The 16,969-nt window shown below is 36.2% G+C and overlaps 1 protein-coding gene across 1 annotated transcript; it reads right to left on the bottom strand.

Annotated features, from left to right (window-relative positions):
- Positions 1-2,914: 2,914 nt before the first annotated feature.
- LOC144452516 (aqualysin-1-like) lies at positions 2,915-8,052 on the bottom strand. The gene is made up of 8 exons (XM_078143618.1): positions 7,936-8,052; positions 7,488-7,610; positions 6,863-6,986; positions 5,910-6,019; positions 5,253-5,406; positions 4,928-5,112; positions 3,552-3,723; positions 2,915-3,054 (listed from the first exon to the last, which is right to left on the bottom strand). Exons 1-8 carry the CDS (start codon positions 8,050-8,052, stop codon positions 2,915-2,917), a joined length of 1,125 nt encoding a protein of 374 aa, XP_077999744.1.
- Positions 8,053-16,969: the final 8,917 nt, after the last annotated feature.

The following is a 16,969-nucleotide window of genomic DNA, read 5'->3' on the forward strand; positions in this document are numbered from 1 at the left end:
GGGGGGGCGGTGGATTCTTAAATTGGGCCGACAAAAAGTCACTGACCCCCCCCCCCCCCTATCTGTAAAACCCAAAACAGGCTGACCCCCCCATCACTTAATTCTAAAACATGATGACCCCCCCCCCCCCCCATATATGATATTCGCATGAGTGACAGGTATTTTTTGATCGTGACTCAGTGTGGACTGCTTGACTGTCTTGCATCTACTTTATAAGATCCCGGGTTAGCACTATCATAATTATAATTATTGAATACACAGGGTAAATATATTTGAAAAGGAGTTTAGAACGACGTCGGTGTTGACGAAGAATAACTCGTCGTCAGCATATACATCTCGTATACCCAACTCTGGCTTAATGTTATATTTCTGTTTAACCTTCCCATAAGGTGTAAAGACGATGTTGATTGTGATGTATCTCATGACAAAGTAGAGAGTATTGTATGTTCTCTGAAGAAAGTTCATTTCATCTGGCAGACCTGATGCTACACATGGTATATACGCTGGGTTGTTTGGGATATAGAACATGTCGGCATCCCATACGGGTATGATACGAGTAGCTCCAACAAGAACGAAGGGAAGGTCTAGGAAATGAGCCACTAGAGCGGCACAGGGGGTAAACTCGAACGCAATTACCAGATCAAAATTGATTTCTGTAACCGCTTTATAAAAGTCTCGTCAGAGAATAAACTTACGCAATCTTCACTGTAATTGTACAAGGAAATAGATATATGAAAACAGCTCATTGTTCCACTCAGTGCGATGTCAGAAAACAGTTCTATGTTATCACCCATATCCATGACTCCCTTGAACCTCTCTAAAGTTATGTTCGACAAATCTGACGACTGAACGATGTCTTCATAGTAAACACTGGACACTACTATTGTTACACGGTGTCCCTGTTCGTTCAGGTTCCTTGCAATCTGGGCCATCACGAAAAATCGACTTCCAACACTCATGCTTGGTACTATTAGTATATTACTACACGACACGTCTCCGATGATTTGGCTTACAACTACAGCTAATATACTTAAAGACACTACGAGCGAAGCCATTTGCAACTCGTACAACTGTTTGCTTTCTTTGAAAGAAACACTTATTTGAATAACGCCTTTATTTAAAGAGTCTCTACGTCTCACCGTCGCTGGTGGCGAGATTACTCTCTTAATGTTATAGTACCTCTTCATAGCATGATAGCATCATTCTCTCAACAAAATTACTAAGAGAGCTCGACCCTTCAGTAATTTACAAGTGGGTGAGTGTCAGGGAAATGGGGCTAGGTCAGACTTTACAAATCAGTTCTCAGGAGAGGGCAAAATTTAAGAAAATGAAATTAGGGGAGGGTACATGACTAAATTTATTATCTAACTCTGCATTGTGTTGGGAGTTTTTAGCATCTCACCACTGCCACCACTGCCACATCCCACTGCTGCCACATCCCATCGCTGCTACTGTTGTACCATAATAACATAGCATAACATATCAGTGAAATCGCTGCATGCAACCATGCAATGAATACATTGTTAGTTGTGGTGTGAAGAGAGGAGTAGGTTTCACAGAAGAGTAGGGAGAACCGTGTTGTTAATTACTGAAAATCATTAATTATGCAAATAACTCATTAAAACTAACTGTTACATCGATAAACTGTGCGACACATGTGCATCCTGGTTTCATGAATGTGTGTACGACATTATATAGAACTTGAAGCTTGCACTCTTCGTATATAGCCTAATTACTGAAAAACATTAATTAATTATGCAAATGACTCATTACAACTAAAAGCTACATCAACAAGGTTTTCAGGACATGTGCCCTTTGTGTTGTTTGAAGTATGTACCAAATTATATTCAGTTCTTAACAGATAGCCTAATTACTGAAAATCATTAATTATGCAAATGAGTTCCAGTTTATGCATAGCCACGTGCTATACAGTGACTAGCTGGAACACTGCAATTTGGTTTGCGTCTCATTGTTGTGTCTGGGCAAAGTTTGTGCTCAAGTCAATCCAGCTGAATATATGGGAACCTGATAGGATTGAGGTTATTATGTGAATGATACCTCTTTGCGTTTAGAAACAGTAGGGATTGCTAACTTCCACGAGAGTTTACGAGTAGAAAGATGGTTGTGTCATTGTATATTGTGCCATATACTGGGGCGGGCAGGGAGAGGGGCTTAACGTTGTTACTATGAATAATGTAGGGAAAGGTAGAATGTCGTGTAGTATAGTGGGCTCTGGTGAGATATTGGATGTGTGATCTGGTATGGTGTGTTATGTTGTAGTATGGTCTCTAGTGAAATGTGGTGTGGTATGTTGTCGTGTGATGTGATGTGATGTGATGTGATGTTATGGTGTGTTGTATGGTATGGTGTCTTGTTGTGATATGAAATTGTATTTTGTATTCACATTATGGTCATCTAAATAAGGTAGAGTTGTATTTTTCACTTATCGTCCTTTAGTGATAATTATATTGATACCTCAACTTCACTCTGATATAATAATTAATAAAACAGTAAACAATACATTGTATACCTGCTAAATAGATGTCTTTAATTGCTATTTCAAACTCTCAAATTACAAAGCAATTGATTTGATATAATAAGCGAGAACATCCCTATGCAGCAAGTCTGAGATTTGTTTCGATGTATCTGTAGGAGAAACATAACAAGAAGTTATTAAAATGTACAGCCTTTGTTGAATACGTTTATACAACGAGTATACAACTGAAGTAACGCTCTTTCTCTATGTACTACCCTCGTTTATAGCATTCATATCAAGTGTAAAAGTATACTGTTTCAATTGGTTTATTTACAAGCCTAGCACATGGCCTTCCTAAAGTGGTCAATTAGGAAATGAAGTCAGTATACTTTTACACTTGATATGGATGTTACGAATGACTTTACCTTGCTATCGTGTTTAATCACAGTAGAGGAGCAGGTTTGGAGAACCATTGCCAGGATTACTGATTACGCCTCTTGTAGCATCGCCTGCTATCTTAGATTTGCAGTCTGCTCCAGTTGAACACTGTCCAGATGCCAAATGCACAGCGAGGACACCTGTTGATTGAGACAGTAGTACATGTTATTATATCATCAGCTTCTGTTGGTTGTCTTACAAATCTTTTCGCCTCTCGTCGATTGTTTTATCCTTGGGTTACTGCAGAATATATTTGTCATAAGTATCGCTATTAGTTTTGTAAAATGCACAAATAGATATTTCCCCCCAATATTTTTCTTGGTTCAGCCAAGGAAAATAGGAGTGACCCAAGGGGTCTTTGTCACTACGAGTCGCTAGACGAGTAGTGATAACCATTAAGTCATGAGTATTTTCCGGCTGAATGAAGAAAAATATCAGAGAATAATATAATTATACCTGGACCAGTAATATCAAAGAAAGGTCGGGAAAAGTAATATCAATTTTGAACGTTTTAACTCAAATTTCGAACACAGCAGAACCAGTGACGTAGACACCCGTTGTTGTGACATAGAGTGACATAGAACGACAGGGGCATAAATGCTACATTTTTCGCTATGCATGGTATAACTTTACTTACCAGCAACATGTGGGCAGGACATGGAAGTTCCACTCATGGTTGTATAAGATGAGTCTGAAAGATGGTATGAACTGTAGACGCTGGACCCGCCAGCAAAGACATCGACACATGTACCGTAGTTAGAGAAACTTGATCTTGCATCAGAGCTTGTAGTAGAACCGACAGTTTCGGCCTGTAAGTAGTGCAAAAACTTTCGCTTAGAAGCTACTTAAATACAACTTACTAGTTATTGTACTATTGTTTAGCACCTTTCTGTATATACAAAGATATTTATACTGTGTTAAAAATGAGTGCTTTTACTAAACTGCCAATGATCACGTTAACTCAGCTGGTTAGAGCACTTTGGCTACTATTCAGGGGACGGATTCGAATTCTACACGTGTTCTTTTTTCCCCTCGATTTCATTTCGTTTAAAATATTTAAGCGAGTTTCCTATGTACACATGTCAACTGGATAATCTCAAAAAAACTCAACTTAAAAGGTGAAAGGTTAAAGGTTTCCAAATATACTGACTAGCCTTCAAAGATTCATCAGACAAGCAAAACCAAAGTTATCAAAACATGTACACACACACACACACACACACGCACAAAGCACACACAAGCACGCACATACATACATACATACATACATACATACATACATACATACAGACAGACAGACAGACAGACAGACAGACAGACAGACAGACAGACATACATACATACATACATACATACATACATACATACATACATACATACATACATACATTCATACATACATACATACATACATACATACATACATACATACATACATACATACATACATACATACATACAAATACAATTTGTACTGTTTATAATTCTCTATCTTTTTATGGTACATAGAATCTAACCAACCACAAATGCAAAACAGACTAGTAAGTTATTAAGATAAAGAACTAACATCAGTCCAACTACAGAGTGATGTGCACACTGTGAAAAGCCAAGTCTTGAGGAAAGTAGTAGCAAGTTTGATAATGAACATATAGGATTAAGTAGTATCTTTTATTCAACGTTTCGGCTTTACACAGAAAGCCTTCTTCAGGCATATAGCAATGTAGAGGCGAGCTTTTACCTAGCTAGCAACACACGCCTGTACATTGCTCTATTCCTGAAGAAGGCTATCTGTGTAAAGCCAAAACGTTGGATAGAAGATATCGCTTAATCCTTCGTGTAATCCGTGTCTTCATTATCAAACTAGTTAGTTAGTTAGTTAGTTAGTTAGTTAGTTAGTTAGTTAGTTACTTAGTTAGTTACTTACTTACTTACTTACTTACTTACTTACTTACTTACTTACTTAGCTAGCTAGTTCTATTTAGCTTCCTAAAAAGACAAAGTTTACACGCTCACCTCAGGAGTTCTAGCTGGAGATTGGTTGCAGGCATCGGCATTGCTGTTACCAGCAGACACAGCAGTGGGGACACCAGCAGCAATGAGGTCACGCACTCCATCGTCCAATGCGTTACTGGCACCACCTCCAATAGACATAGAGCATACACCTGGTCTTAAACCACTATTTTTAATTGCTTCCAAACCTAAAAGCGATCGATAAGAGGTTGTGGTTTTATCAAAAGCAAACGATTACTCCGATTGTTTGAGAAAACCATTAGAATATTGTTAGTTTCATTTTTTTCTTTTTCAACATTTTAAACGGAGAAGCAATGTGAATACTAACCAGCGACAATATTGCTTGTTAAACCAGACCCTTGGCAGTTAAGCACACGAACAGCATGTACATCGGCACCTCTGGCAACTCCAACACCACCATTCAGAGCTCGTCCAGTAGCAGTACCACCACAGTGGGTACCATGTCCATGGCAATCCTCTCCCTATTAATATTACAACATCAAAAATAGAATTCAATGAGCTAAGATTAAATACATAAGTAAACTGTAAATTGCAACACAAATTGATACATACCATACGTTTTGGAGAAATATCCATCACAATAACACAAGACTTACAAAGCAAGTCGAGTGATATAAAATCGTATTAAAAGCATGTCAGTCAAAACTTAGAATTCGTGAAGAGCTGAACACTTGCTAGGCGCCTTTAAAGGTTAAGTGATGGCAATTCATCCTCGTTCTGATGTTCACAAGTTGGTCAGATCAATACAAGCTATAGAGTCAGAATTGTTTAATGGGTCAAATTGAGTTACCAATTTTGGTTTTCCTATTCGGTGTGATATTGTAATGCATATAAATATGTCGAAATAGTTTGCGGGTTCAGGCTCGGCCAAACGAGAGTATGGATTTTGCACATTTCATTTATACTATGAGAAAAAACCGACACATTTGCAAATGGAAACATATGTTTTAAAGAGTCAACATACATCACCGCCGCTGGTGAAATCATATAAGAAAAATGCACGATGGGCAAACTCTTGATGGGTGTATCTCAGACCAGTGTCAGCAATAAAAACATGGGCACCTTCACCTTTACCTGTATTTGATATGATAAAAGAAGTGGTAATATGGATGAGAAATTAGCGATTTAGTCAAACAACTTTACTGTGTTTTCTACTTACATTTAAGTCCCTAACTTAACAAGTCGCACGATCAACATTAACCTGGGTTTGTTGAAAGTAATTTGAAATAAGCCCCGCATACTATTAGTCAACTAGTAAATACAACAATAAAACAACCAAAGTTTAATCCAGGTATTATAACAGCAACCCTTTCCCCCCACGATAAAAAATATTAGTATTGCATGAGTAAAATCGAGATAATGCTTGGAAATCTCAGAATTAGAGGAAGGAAATCTGATAAAATTTGCATATATGTTAGTACCTTGTATCATAATGTTTTCTCTAATAATTAACTATTATCACCTGTCTCTGTGGTGATAACTGTTCTGGACATGGAAAGCAGCTAATTCACGCCACGCGTAAACTGCTTTCAGTCCTAATTTCTTCATTGCACCAATAAAAACACTAGGGCCCTGAGCGTTTTGTCACTACTCGTCTTTTGACTTGGGAAAAATTAATGTCAATTTTGAAAGTTTCCACTCCATATTTGACACCGCAGAACAAATGACGTACACGTGCATTTGGCGTGACATATATGGCATGAAATTTGTCAAAAGCGATGAACTTGACTTATAAAGCCTTATTACATTGAAAATGAGCCTAACTTGATATGTAAATCTCTTTTAAATAATCTGCAGGGGATGTTTAGTCGTCCTATTACTTCCAATATTGACTTGAATGAGATATAACAACCGTATACAACATTTTCTTATAGGACGACAGTACGAATTTGATATTATAAAGAGGTGTATTCCTACCATAGATATCCATACGGCCATCCAATGGCAGGTTTGTCTGGTCAAGACGATCGCAACCCCATTCAACGTCTGCTGTCATGATCATATCTTCTTCAATATATTCAACTTCAGGAAAGGTTCTCAACTGTAATGTGAATATTTTGTGGAATATCCGGTCATCATGTAATCAGTACTTTGGACACCAAGTACAATAAATAGCTATATATATTGAATGGATGATACAGACTATAACTTCATGTTATTTGTGTGCTCTTTGTGGTTATTTTAAGTTCTGTTATTATTTGCTGATACTATTGATTTGTGTCAAGAAGCTGGTAGCTGTTGTTAGGATTGCACTTAATTCTGATACAAAGTAACACTATGGCATCGTTTATTCGGTACCAAAACTTTGGGGAAAATATGTCTGTGTGATGATTTCTGAATCTTCTTGTACGTGCCTAACTATCTTTCACATTGTGTTGATTCTAAATAGAATTTAGAGTGAATTATCTATGTAAATATTGGACTTCAGTTACAGAATGAGATTCAACATACTGACAGATCACATTTGGAATGATATGGCAAAGGCAATTTTTTCTCCTAAAGTTAATGTTTTAGGTTCAAGCATTTTTCTGTTTATACTTACTACTGAGACATCCTTTCCAAAGGCGGTTACGGCAACACCATAGAAGACAGTTTTGTACGTTTTGGTCACAAAAGTTTGAGAATTCTCAATTTTCTTGTTAAAGGCTTGGATATCTGTACCAGCCTAGATGTATGAGAAATGAGTATAGTCTATTAACGACCATTAATCAATGATGCAGAGAAAAGAATAAGAAAAATACCAGATATACATCAGAAAAATCCATGGTTTCTAAACTACACAGGTGTCATTGTAGAATATGGCGTAATCTTTTATGTATGATCACACGTTGCATAACAATATTGTTTCTTTCAATTTAAAGGTGAATAGCGATTCAAAATCTAACGAACGTATCTCAATTCACATAGAGAACAAGCTTACATCAAAGCTCATTTTGTATACACCTGTCAGTGCTTGTAGATATGAATGTCGAACAAAATTGAATTCTTACCTTCAGCTTGACCATGAAACTGTTTGGAACAGCATCCCCTTGCTGAGCCTTGAAGAGTGGGGCCATTTGAGTAGCACTGGCTGCAGCCACGAACAACGCAAGTATAACGAAACGCATGATGATGAAATTGTACTGAAAGCAAACAAACAAGAAAGAAAGTGACATTTTGGCGTTATGTAGTAATGGAAGGCATACATGTGAAGTATTGCTAGTAATCAATTGACAATAAACCATTCGATACAAACAAAGTGCCTCATTCATGCCTTAATCAAGAAACAGATGTAGTGGACATGTACACTTTAGACCGAAACGCCATACTGTATCATGTTGCCTTGTAAAAGATGACACTTCTACTTACCTGACAACTGTGAAGGTCTGTCCAATGTATCAACTATGCTGAATTCAACCCTTTTTATTTCTAAAAAAACTCCCATTATCTTGTCAATGTATGACATATTTCTAAGATAAATTGCTTCCTCCCTGATAAACACCTGGAACAAAATGATGATAATACACCATTTTTGCTAAGTGTAGTAACATTTCGTGTTGTCAGCTGATATGAAAAAAATGCTTAATCGTTGAAAATGATGAATTACGAAGATGTTGTTTCCCATGGCTCACACTGATGATAAGATGTGAATAACTGGCATGTAGTCTGACAGGGGCACATTGGGTTAGTCAAACACCCCCCCCCCCCAGCCACTGATACACTCACCAATATACATACATACATACATACATACATACATACATACATACATACATACATACATACATACATACATACATACATACATACATGCATGCATGCATGCATGCATACAGACAGACAGACAGACATACAGACAGACAGAGGGACAGACTTATGGATGGATGGATGGATGGATGGATAGATGGATATTTGCATTCGAAGTTAGTAGGAATGAAAGTTAATTCTTGCCATTTTGTGAGATATGTATTAAAACCTTCCTGTGGACAAATCATGCCATGTTAGAATTTTGAATACATACACTTTTGAATGAGATTCGAATTTTGCGGTTGATCCGTTCATGTTAGGGGTCAAGAAACGATGACAGGGACCTAATCACTAAAATCATGGAGTGTACGGTAAAATCGCACTATTTCTCGAGATCGATTTTGAGATGGATTTGAAGAAGACGATTTGAGAGTAATTTATTCCCACGGCAGAGTATCTTATATATCCGGCGTAAATGATACAAAATGACAACTCCGAATCATGGAATTTTGGATGCCCGAATTGGTTGATGGCATTTAATGAATTGCCAGATTTCCCAACGAAAACAAAGCTAACGGCCGTCTGGTACTGAATTTCCCTTCCCCCTACCCCTCAAATATGCATCAATAATTTGTCTGAAATCCGGATGTCACGTGACACCAAGCCGATATTTACATTGCTTATATCTAAAAGATAAAACTCGGAAGACTGCAGGTGTTATACACTTACGATACACTTAATATCAATTAGCATGTCAAAGTCGAAGCTAGGGTTAATTTGGTAAACTTTCTGGGTATTATGTTTCTAACCCTAACACTTACCCTAATTATACTTCCTTTAATACTATTCTGCGACATTTAAACAAAATGTTGTTGCTTGTAAAGTGTTTCAGGGTATTCGATTACTACATGTGTGGTGCGTAATTGTATGCGAAGAAGTAATAGAGCACTCAAGGTAAATAATCAAAGGGTTGTACATTAGTGTCAAACTCCATTCCTTAAGCTCGGAACACGTCGAATACAGAGAGATCGTCCAGGTGGAATTGCTTGTTTTTCCGCACTAGTTTGTTTTACGCCAGTTCAATACAAATATCTGTGTTGATGATATACAGACATACCATATCGCCCTCGACTATTTGATTTACTCTAGATTTTGCAGTTAGGATACTTATCTTTCGGTAGTTTAAATAAAGACCACTATAATGGTTTTAGGTTTAAAATAAGAATGCACATAAAACTAAAACAACGGGAATAATGCTGTTAACAAGTTAAAATCTGAACAATTCATCATATTATGGGATGATTAGCGTCATGTTGTATTGTAGAGGAGTTAGAGCAAAATAAAAATAAAACATAAAAATCAGACAGATATCATTTTATGTCGGCCTGTGTATGTTTTGAGCAGATTGTGTTAACTTTTCGACTGTTTCTGTCTCGAATCATTTTTATTACACTTTAAATATAAGGATGGTCAGTTTAAGAGACTGGCATCTTAAAGACAATCAAATACGATATACGTACACACGTGACATACACAAACACATACACACACACACACGCACGCACGCACGCACGCACGCACGCACATACATACATACATACATACATACATACACACACACACACACACACACATACATACATACATACATACATACATACATACATACATACATACATACATACATACATACACACATACATACACACACCCATACATACATACATACATACATACATACATACATACATACACACACACACACACATACATACATACATACATACATACATACATACATACATACATACATACACACACACGCCCATCCATCCATCCATCCATCCATACATACATACATACATACATACATACATACATACATACATACATACATACATACATACATACACACACACACACACACATACATACATACATACATACATACATACATACATACATACATACATACATACATACATGTACATACATACATACATACATACATACATACATACATACATACATACATACATACACACACGCCCATCCATCCATCCATCCATCCATCCATCCATACATACATACATACATACATACATACATACATACATACATATACACACACATACATACATACATACATACATACATACATACATACATACATACATACATACATACATACATACATACATACATACATACATACATGCATACATACATACATACATACATACATACATACATACATACATACATATACCTTGAGCTATTGAGTTCATATCGAGTTGATCAAACCGAGTGAAACATCCATATGTTATCCTCGTGAGTTATGATGTTGATATGATAGACAGATTAGCAACGACATAAATCATCGTCTTTTGAAGCTAGAGATACATCATATCAAAATTTAACCAATCTTTATCATCTACTCAACTGTACCTACTAAGGCCAAAAAAAAGTTTTGTTTCCCGTCCTAAGGTAATTTGAAAAATGATGCGGTGGTGCGGGTTTTTTCCCCCATTTGTTATGGGGGGGGGGGGAGTATGGAATCACACAACTGGTGGATCGATCAACCGAACCATAAATATTCCCCAAGGACGCTGGCAAACTGTTCTCCCAACTTAAAGGATTGGTACTGCTTTTGCCATCGCAAGTTACGATCTTGCAACAACCTGATTATGGCAATGTGGAGTTCAAAACGTCTGTTTGGGCGATCCAAATTATGAAATTTATGCCACACTTTTGAATGTCTTTGGAAGGCATGTTTAACAGGTTGCTGTGATACTTTGTCACAGTCTTCGATCAAAACGATCTTTAAGTACTTGCCAAATTCCACTTTGTCTTCCAGTTTTGCTTGTAGGGGGACACTCTGGAAATTTCCGTCATATACACGTTACACCAAAGCCTCAATATGGCATAGTTCGTACTGTTCGGGTAGAATAAATCGATCCCCAGAACTTAGAATACTTAGTACTTTTATATGCTTTACATAAGTCTTCGTACAATCTGCTTGGTGGAACTTTCAACATCGACAAGTCCAAATGGACGTAAGATTTTCTGCCAACGGACACTTGAATGAACAAAAGCATAGCGATATAAAAAAAATAAAACATCCCCCTCACTGATCTACCACAGGCAACTGACAACGTAAGAAGTATTTCAACTGTAAAAAAAATCAGTGATTGTAATACTATATATATTTACGGTAATTAAAGAATTCTTGTTTAGATGTACCTCTATGCATTTCGTCTTCTTTACATGTTAGTTACATGTTAGTTACAACGCGTTTCCCGGGTAGTGTTCATGTTTATCTCAGCGAACGCGTACGCGTTCTCTGAGTTCGATTCTCCTCGAACGTAAGCGCACATATCACACTAGTACACATGAATGATGATATAGACAAGGTGGGAAAGCTTGAGAGGACGTAATCGAAAAACACTACCAAAAAAAGACATCCTCGCTTCTGTTTGTCCATGAGTAAAATGCATGATTAAACAAAGACTTATCTATGCATATAAAATTGTAGCGTTGCGTTGACGGGTTTTCTCTTTTTAATGTTTGAAGGATATTGTTAGTCACTTCTGCATTTCAAGCTTTCCTACCTTGTCTATTTCTACACATACGTCGCAAAAGTAGTCATGAAGTATTGTATTGTACGATTCATAGAAATATTTGCCACAGTTGTGTTATATGAACTCAGAAAAGGGGAAATTTAAGAAATAATTTCTAAAAAATGTTGTTCTTATCGTGAAAATTTCGGTTACTTCGCATAGCGTTGTGTATACTATAAACTGTCTGTGTGTCCGCTAGACGTTCTGTCTCACGAGCTTCTACAACACATGTATTACAGAGTACGCGTTCATCCTTATAACATGTATGTACGCGTCTACATGATACGCTATGTTCCAACGTATTCAGACGAAATGTATAGAGGTACCATCAAATTACCAGTACTTTAATTACCCTTTAAATATACTAATACAATCACTGAATTTTTTTACAGTTAAAACATTTAGGACGTTGTCAGCTGCCTGCGCCTGTGGATGTCAAATGAATTTTCAAATGCGTCACACTGCACATGCGCGGCACACGTTTTATAACTGCTGCCGTATGTGGCACATTTCACATCTACCGTGGCCGATAACGACAAACCGGTCTTCTAATTCAAGTGTCGGTCTTCTAGTTCAAAAAACCGGTCTTCTAATTCAAGTGTCGGTCTTCTAGTTCAAGTGTCGGTCTTCTAGTTCAAAAAAACGGTCTTCTAATCCAAGTGTCGGTCTTCTAGTTCAGGTGTCGGTCTTCTAACTCAAGTGTCGGTCTTCTAATTCAAGTGTTGGTCTTCTAGTTCAAGTGTCGGTCTTCTAACTCAAGTGTCGGTCTTCTAGTTCAGGTGTCGGTCTTCTAACTCAAGTGTCGGTCTTCTAGTTCAGGTGTCGGTCTTCTAACTCAAGTGTCGCGTCCGTCTTCTCATTCAATAGTTTTCTATACTACACTACACTGCACTACACTACACTACACTACACTACACTACACTACACTACACTACATTACACTACACTACACTTTACTATACTATACTATACTATACTAGACTATACTATGCTATGCTATGCTATGCTATGCTATGCTATGCTTTGCTTTGCTGTACTGTACTGTACTGTACTGTACTGTACTGTACTGTACTGTACTGTACTGTACTATACTATACGATACTATACTACACTATATAGTGTAGTATAGTATATAATATAGTATAGTATAGTATAGTATAGTGCATAGTATATAGTGTAACCATAGTAGAGTATATAGTATAGTATACTATAGTATAGTATATAGTATATAGCATAGTATAGTATATAGTATATATTGCATAATATAGTATATAGTATAGTATAGTATAGTAAAGTATATAGTAAAGTATATAGTATAGTATATAGTATAGCATAGTGTACAGTGCATAGAATATATTGTATAATCTAGTATGTAGTATATATTATATGGTATAGTATATAGTATAGTATAGTATAGTATAGTATAGTATAGTATAGTATATAGTATAGTACTGCATAGTATAGTATAGTATAGCATAGTATATAGTATATAGCATAGTATAGTATATAGTATTTATTGTATAATATAGTATATAGTATAGTATAAAGTATATAGTATAGTATAGTATAGTACAGTATAGTATAGTATAGGCATATCATAGTATAGTATACTATTATAGTATAGTGTATAGTATAGTATAGTATAGTATAGTATAGTATAGTATAGTATAGCATAGCATATTATATTATATTATAGTATAGCATAGTATAGTATAGTATAGTATAGTATAGTATAGTATAGTATAGTATAGTTCAGTATAGTATAGCATATCATAGTACAGTATAGTATTATAGCTAGAGTATAGTGTATAGTATAGTATAGTATAGTATAGTATAGTATAGTATAGTATAGTATAGTATAGTATAGTATAGAAAACTTTTGAAAGAGAAGATGGACGCGACACTTGAGTTAGAAGACCAACACTTGAACTAGAAGACCGACACTTGAATTAGAAGACCGACACTTGAACTAGAAGACCGACACTTGAATTAGAAGACCGACACTTGAGTTAGAAGACCGACACCTGAACTAGAAGACCGACACTTGAATTAGAAGACCGCCACTTGAACTAGAAGACCGACACTTGAATTAGAAGACCGGTTTTTTGAACTAGAAGACCGACACTTGAACTAGAAGACCGACACTTGAATTAGAAGACCGGTTTGTCGAACTAGAAGACCGACACTTGAATTAGAAGACCGGTTTGTCGTCATCGGCCACGGTACACATCTCCCCAGTGACGTCTGAAACAATAAAGGGGAAACGGAATTAAAAAAAACGTACGATGCGCATGGTTTGGAATGACGCGCGCGAGGACGGGAAACAAAACCTTTTTTTGGGCCTAAAAGCTGGGACACGAATACGTTTTAGCCTGAAACGAGATTTGGCAGGATTTGTCGGGTGAACATGTAAAGGAATGCTAAATGCACTAAACGGGAAATGTATCCGAACATTATTTTATTCTAAGTATAATAAACTAATTTATATAGCGAAATTTACAAGCGTCACCTGTGACTGCGTTTGTAGCGGCCATTTTGTTTAATTCAGGCGGTCACATTTCCAACCGGGTATATAATCGGCCACTTACCATGTGTACACCGTATGTTCTGGCACCCGTCGCTATCAATTTTCGTGATGAAGCATAGATGTGTACGTGAGTACACTCAGGCAGGGTACAGTCGCTTCGTAAATTTCGGTTCATGGAGACTACTTGGCTAATTCAACAATTTAATTTTCAACTTGAATGTACCTGGCTCTGACTATTAAAGGTCGGGATGTACAAGTTATCGATAACAAATTACATCAAAAACTGTTACATTAAAGTAAAAATTAACGAGATGTTGAGTTTTACGAACACCACATTATCACACTTGAGATACACCTTTTCATTTAGGAAATGGTTGTTTTATAATACATACAAAAATCTCATTTTATTCTGAGAATGAATTCAACTTTATTTCTCTGGAAAAATGAGAACATAACATAAAACAATTTAATATAATAATATAGTACCTACAATAAATGTTTATAATAAAAGATAGTATGTTTCTGGTGAGGACCATGGATATAGTCTACTAGGGACTAATCTAGTCCATGATCCTGACTAATAAATGATAGTATGTTTCTGGTGAGGACCATGGATATAGTCCACTAGGGACTAATCTAGTCCATGATCCTGACTAATAAATGATAGTATGTTTCTGGTGATGACCATGGATATAGTCCACTAGGGACTAATCTATTCCACGATCCTGACTAATAAATGAATGATACATGCAATAATAACAGAGTACAACTATCAAAAGTGATGTGAACAATTAATTGTGTAATGAAAAAACAACAACAGAAAACAGTAAAAAAGACAAGAAAAAAGTCCATTCTGTAAAATATGTGATCTTAGTTTTGTCTTGAAGGTATGTCGTTTATGTGTATTCTGTAATGCAATGGGGAGAGAGTTCCAGTGTTTCACAGCAACGTATTCAAAATCAAATTGGCAATTCATGTGATGTACTTTCGTAATTGGAAGGTTTCCATTAATGGCTGATTTTCAAAGATAAACATACATGTCTGAAGTTTACACTTTTTTGTGACTTTTTAAACATTTATTTATGCATTAGAGTTTAGACATTTTAAAAAAATCATCACACCCAAGATCATTGTCTGGCATAAAGTCTATCCGATCTCATTATAGCGTACATGTATATTTATAGTAACTAACTTAAATTGAATTGTCCGACCATCGACGTCGATCTTTTTTTTAAGCGATGCTCAATGAAAGCCTGGTGGTCTCATTGTTCAATCTAGTATTTTTTCCATGAGTGTAATTACAACAACTTATAGTCCTAATTATAATTTTAGTAAAAAAAGGAACAGTACTACGATTAAATGTACAAATTATACATTCTGGTGTATCCTTGTTGAATATATTTACTCTAGGTTTGGATGAGGGGAGGGGGCTACTATGGTAACTGTATGGGGGGCGTATTATTTATATTATGTAGTACACTTTGGAACTGATCGAATGAATTTCGTGTAGGGTCTATGAATGAATAAATCCTCATTTGTAACCATGACAGTTGGTAAACACTTAATGTTATCCTTGTATGGCTAGCACACGAAGTTCCCCGGTGGATTTTGCATGGATTTTATATTTGAAAGAATATTTAGTTCCGAAGCGTACAAACACAAATTTGAAAATTGTTACGTGATTTTTTTCGACTGCGAACTTTAGTATCTATTGACAAAGATTGATCGAGACATTAAAGTGGCCATATGGATGGGGATTTGGTGAATTTTTTATAAAACAATTTTATCATGGCTTCCTATTTCAAAAATCAATGTGAAACAACACATGTCAAGTCCTTATTTGAAACTCAATAAATTGCAAAAAGACTGATAAACATTTAAAATATTTGTTATTGTATGTACAATACCAAAGTTACAAACACAGACTTGGTAAATATTGTTTCACATTAGGTACAAATATGAGCAAGTTTTAGTCTGAGGGTTTCTGTGTGGACTCAATGGAAAATATTACAACAATAACTATAAATAAAACCACACTAAAACTAGCCAGTAACAATCTGTCTATAATACGAGCTATCATTTTCCATTCAAAGATGATTAGAGAGAGTCGTTCTTCGTCTTGCAGTCTCGTTGTAAAGCCAGACAGGTGAT

Source organism: Glandiceps talaboti, chromosome 22, assembly GCF_964340395.1.
Source record: "Glandiceps talaboti chromosome 22, keGlaTala1.1, whole genome shotgun sequence".
Taxonomy (NCBI): Eukaryota; Metazoa; Hemichordata; class Enteropneusta; family Spengelidae; genus Glandiceps; species Glandiceps talaboti.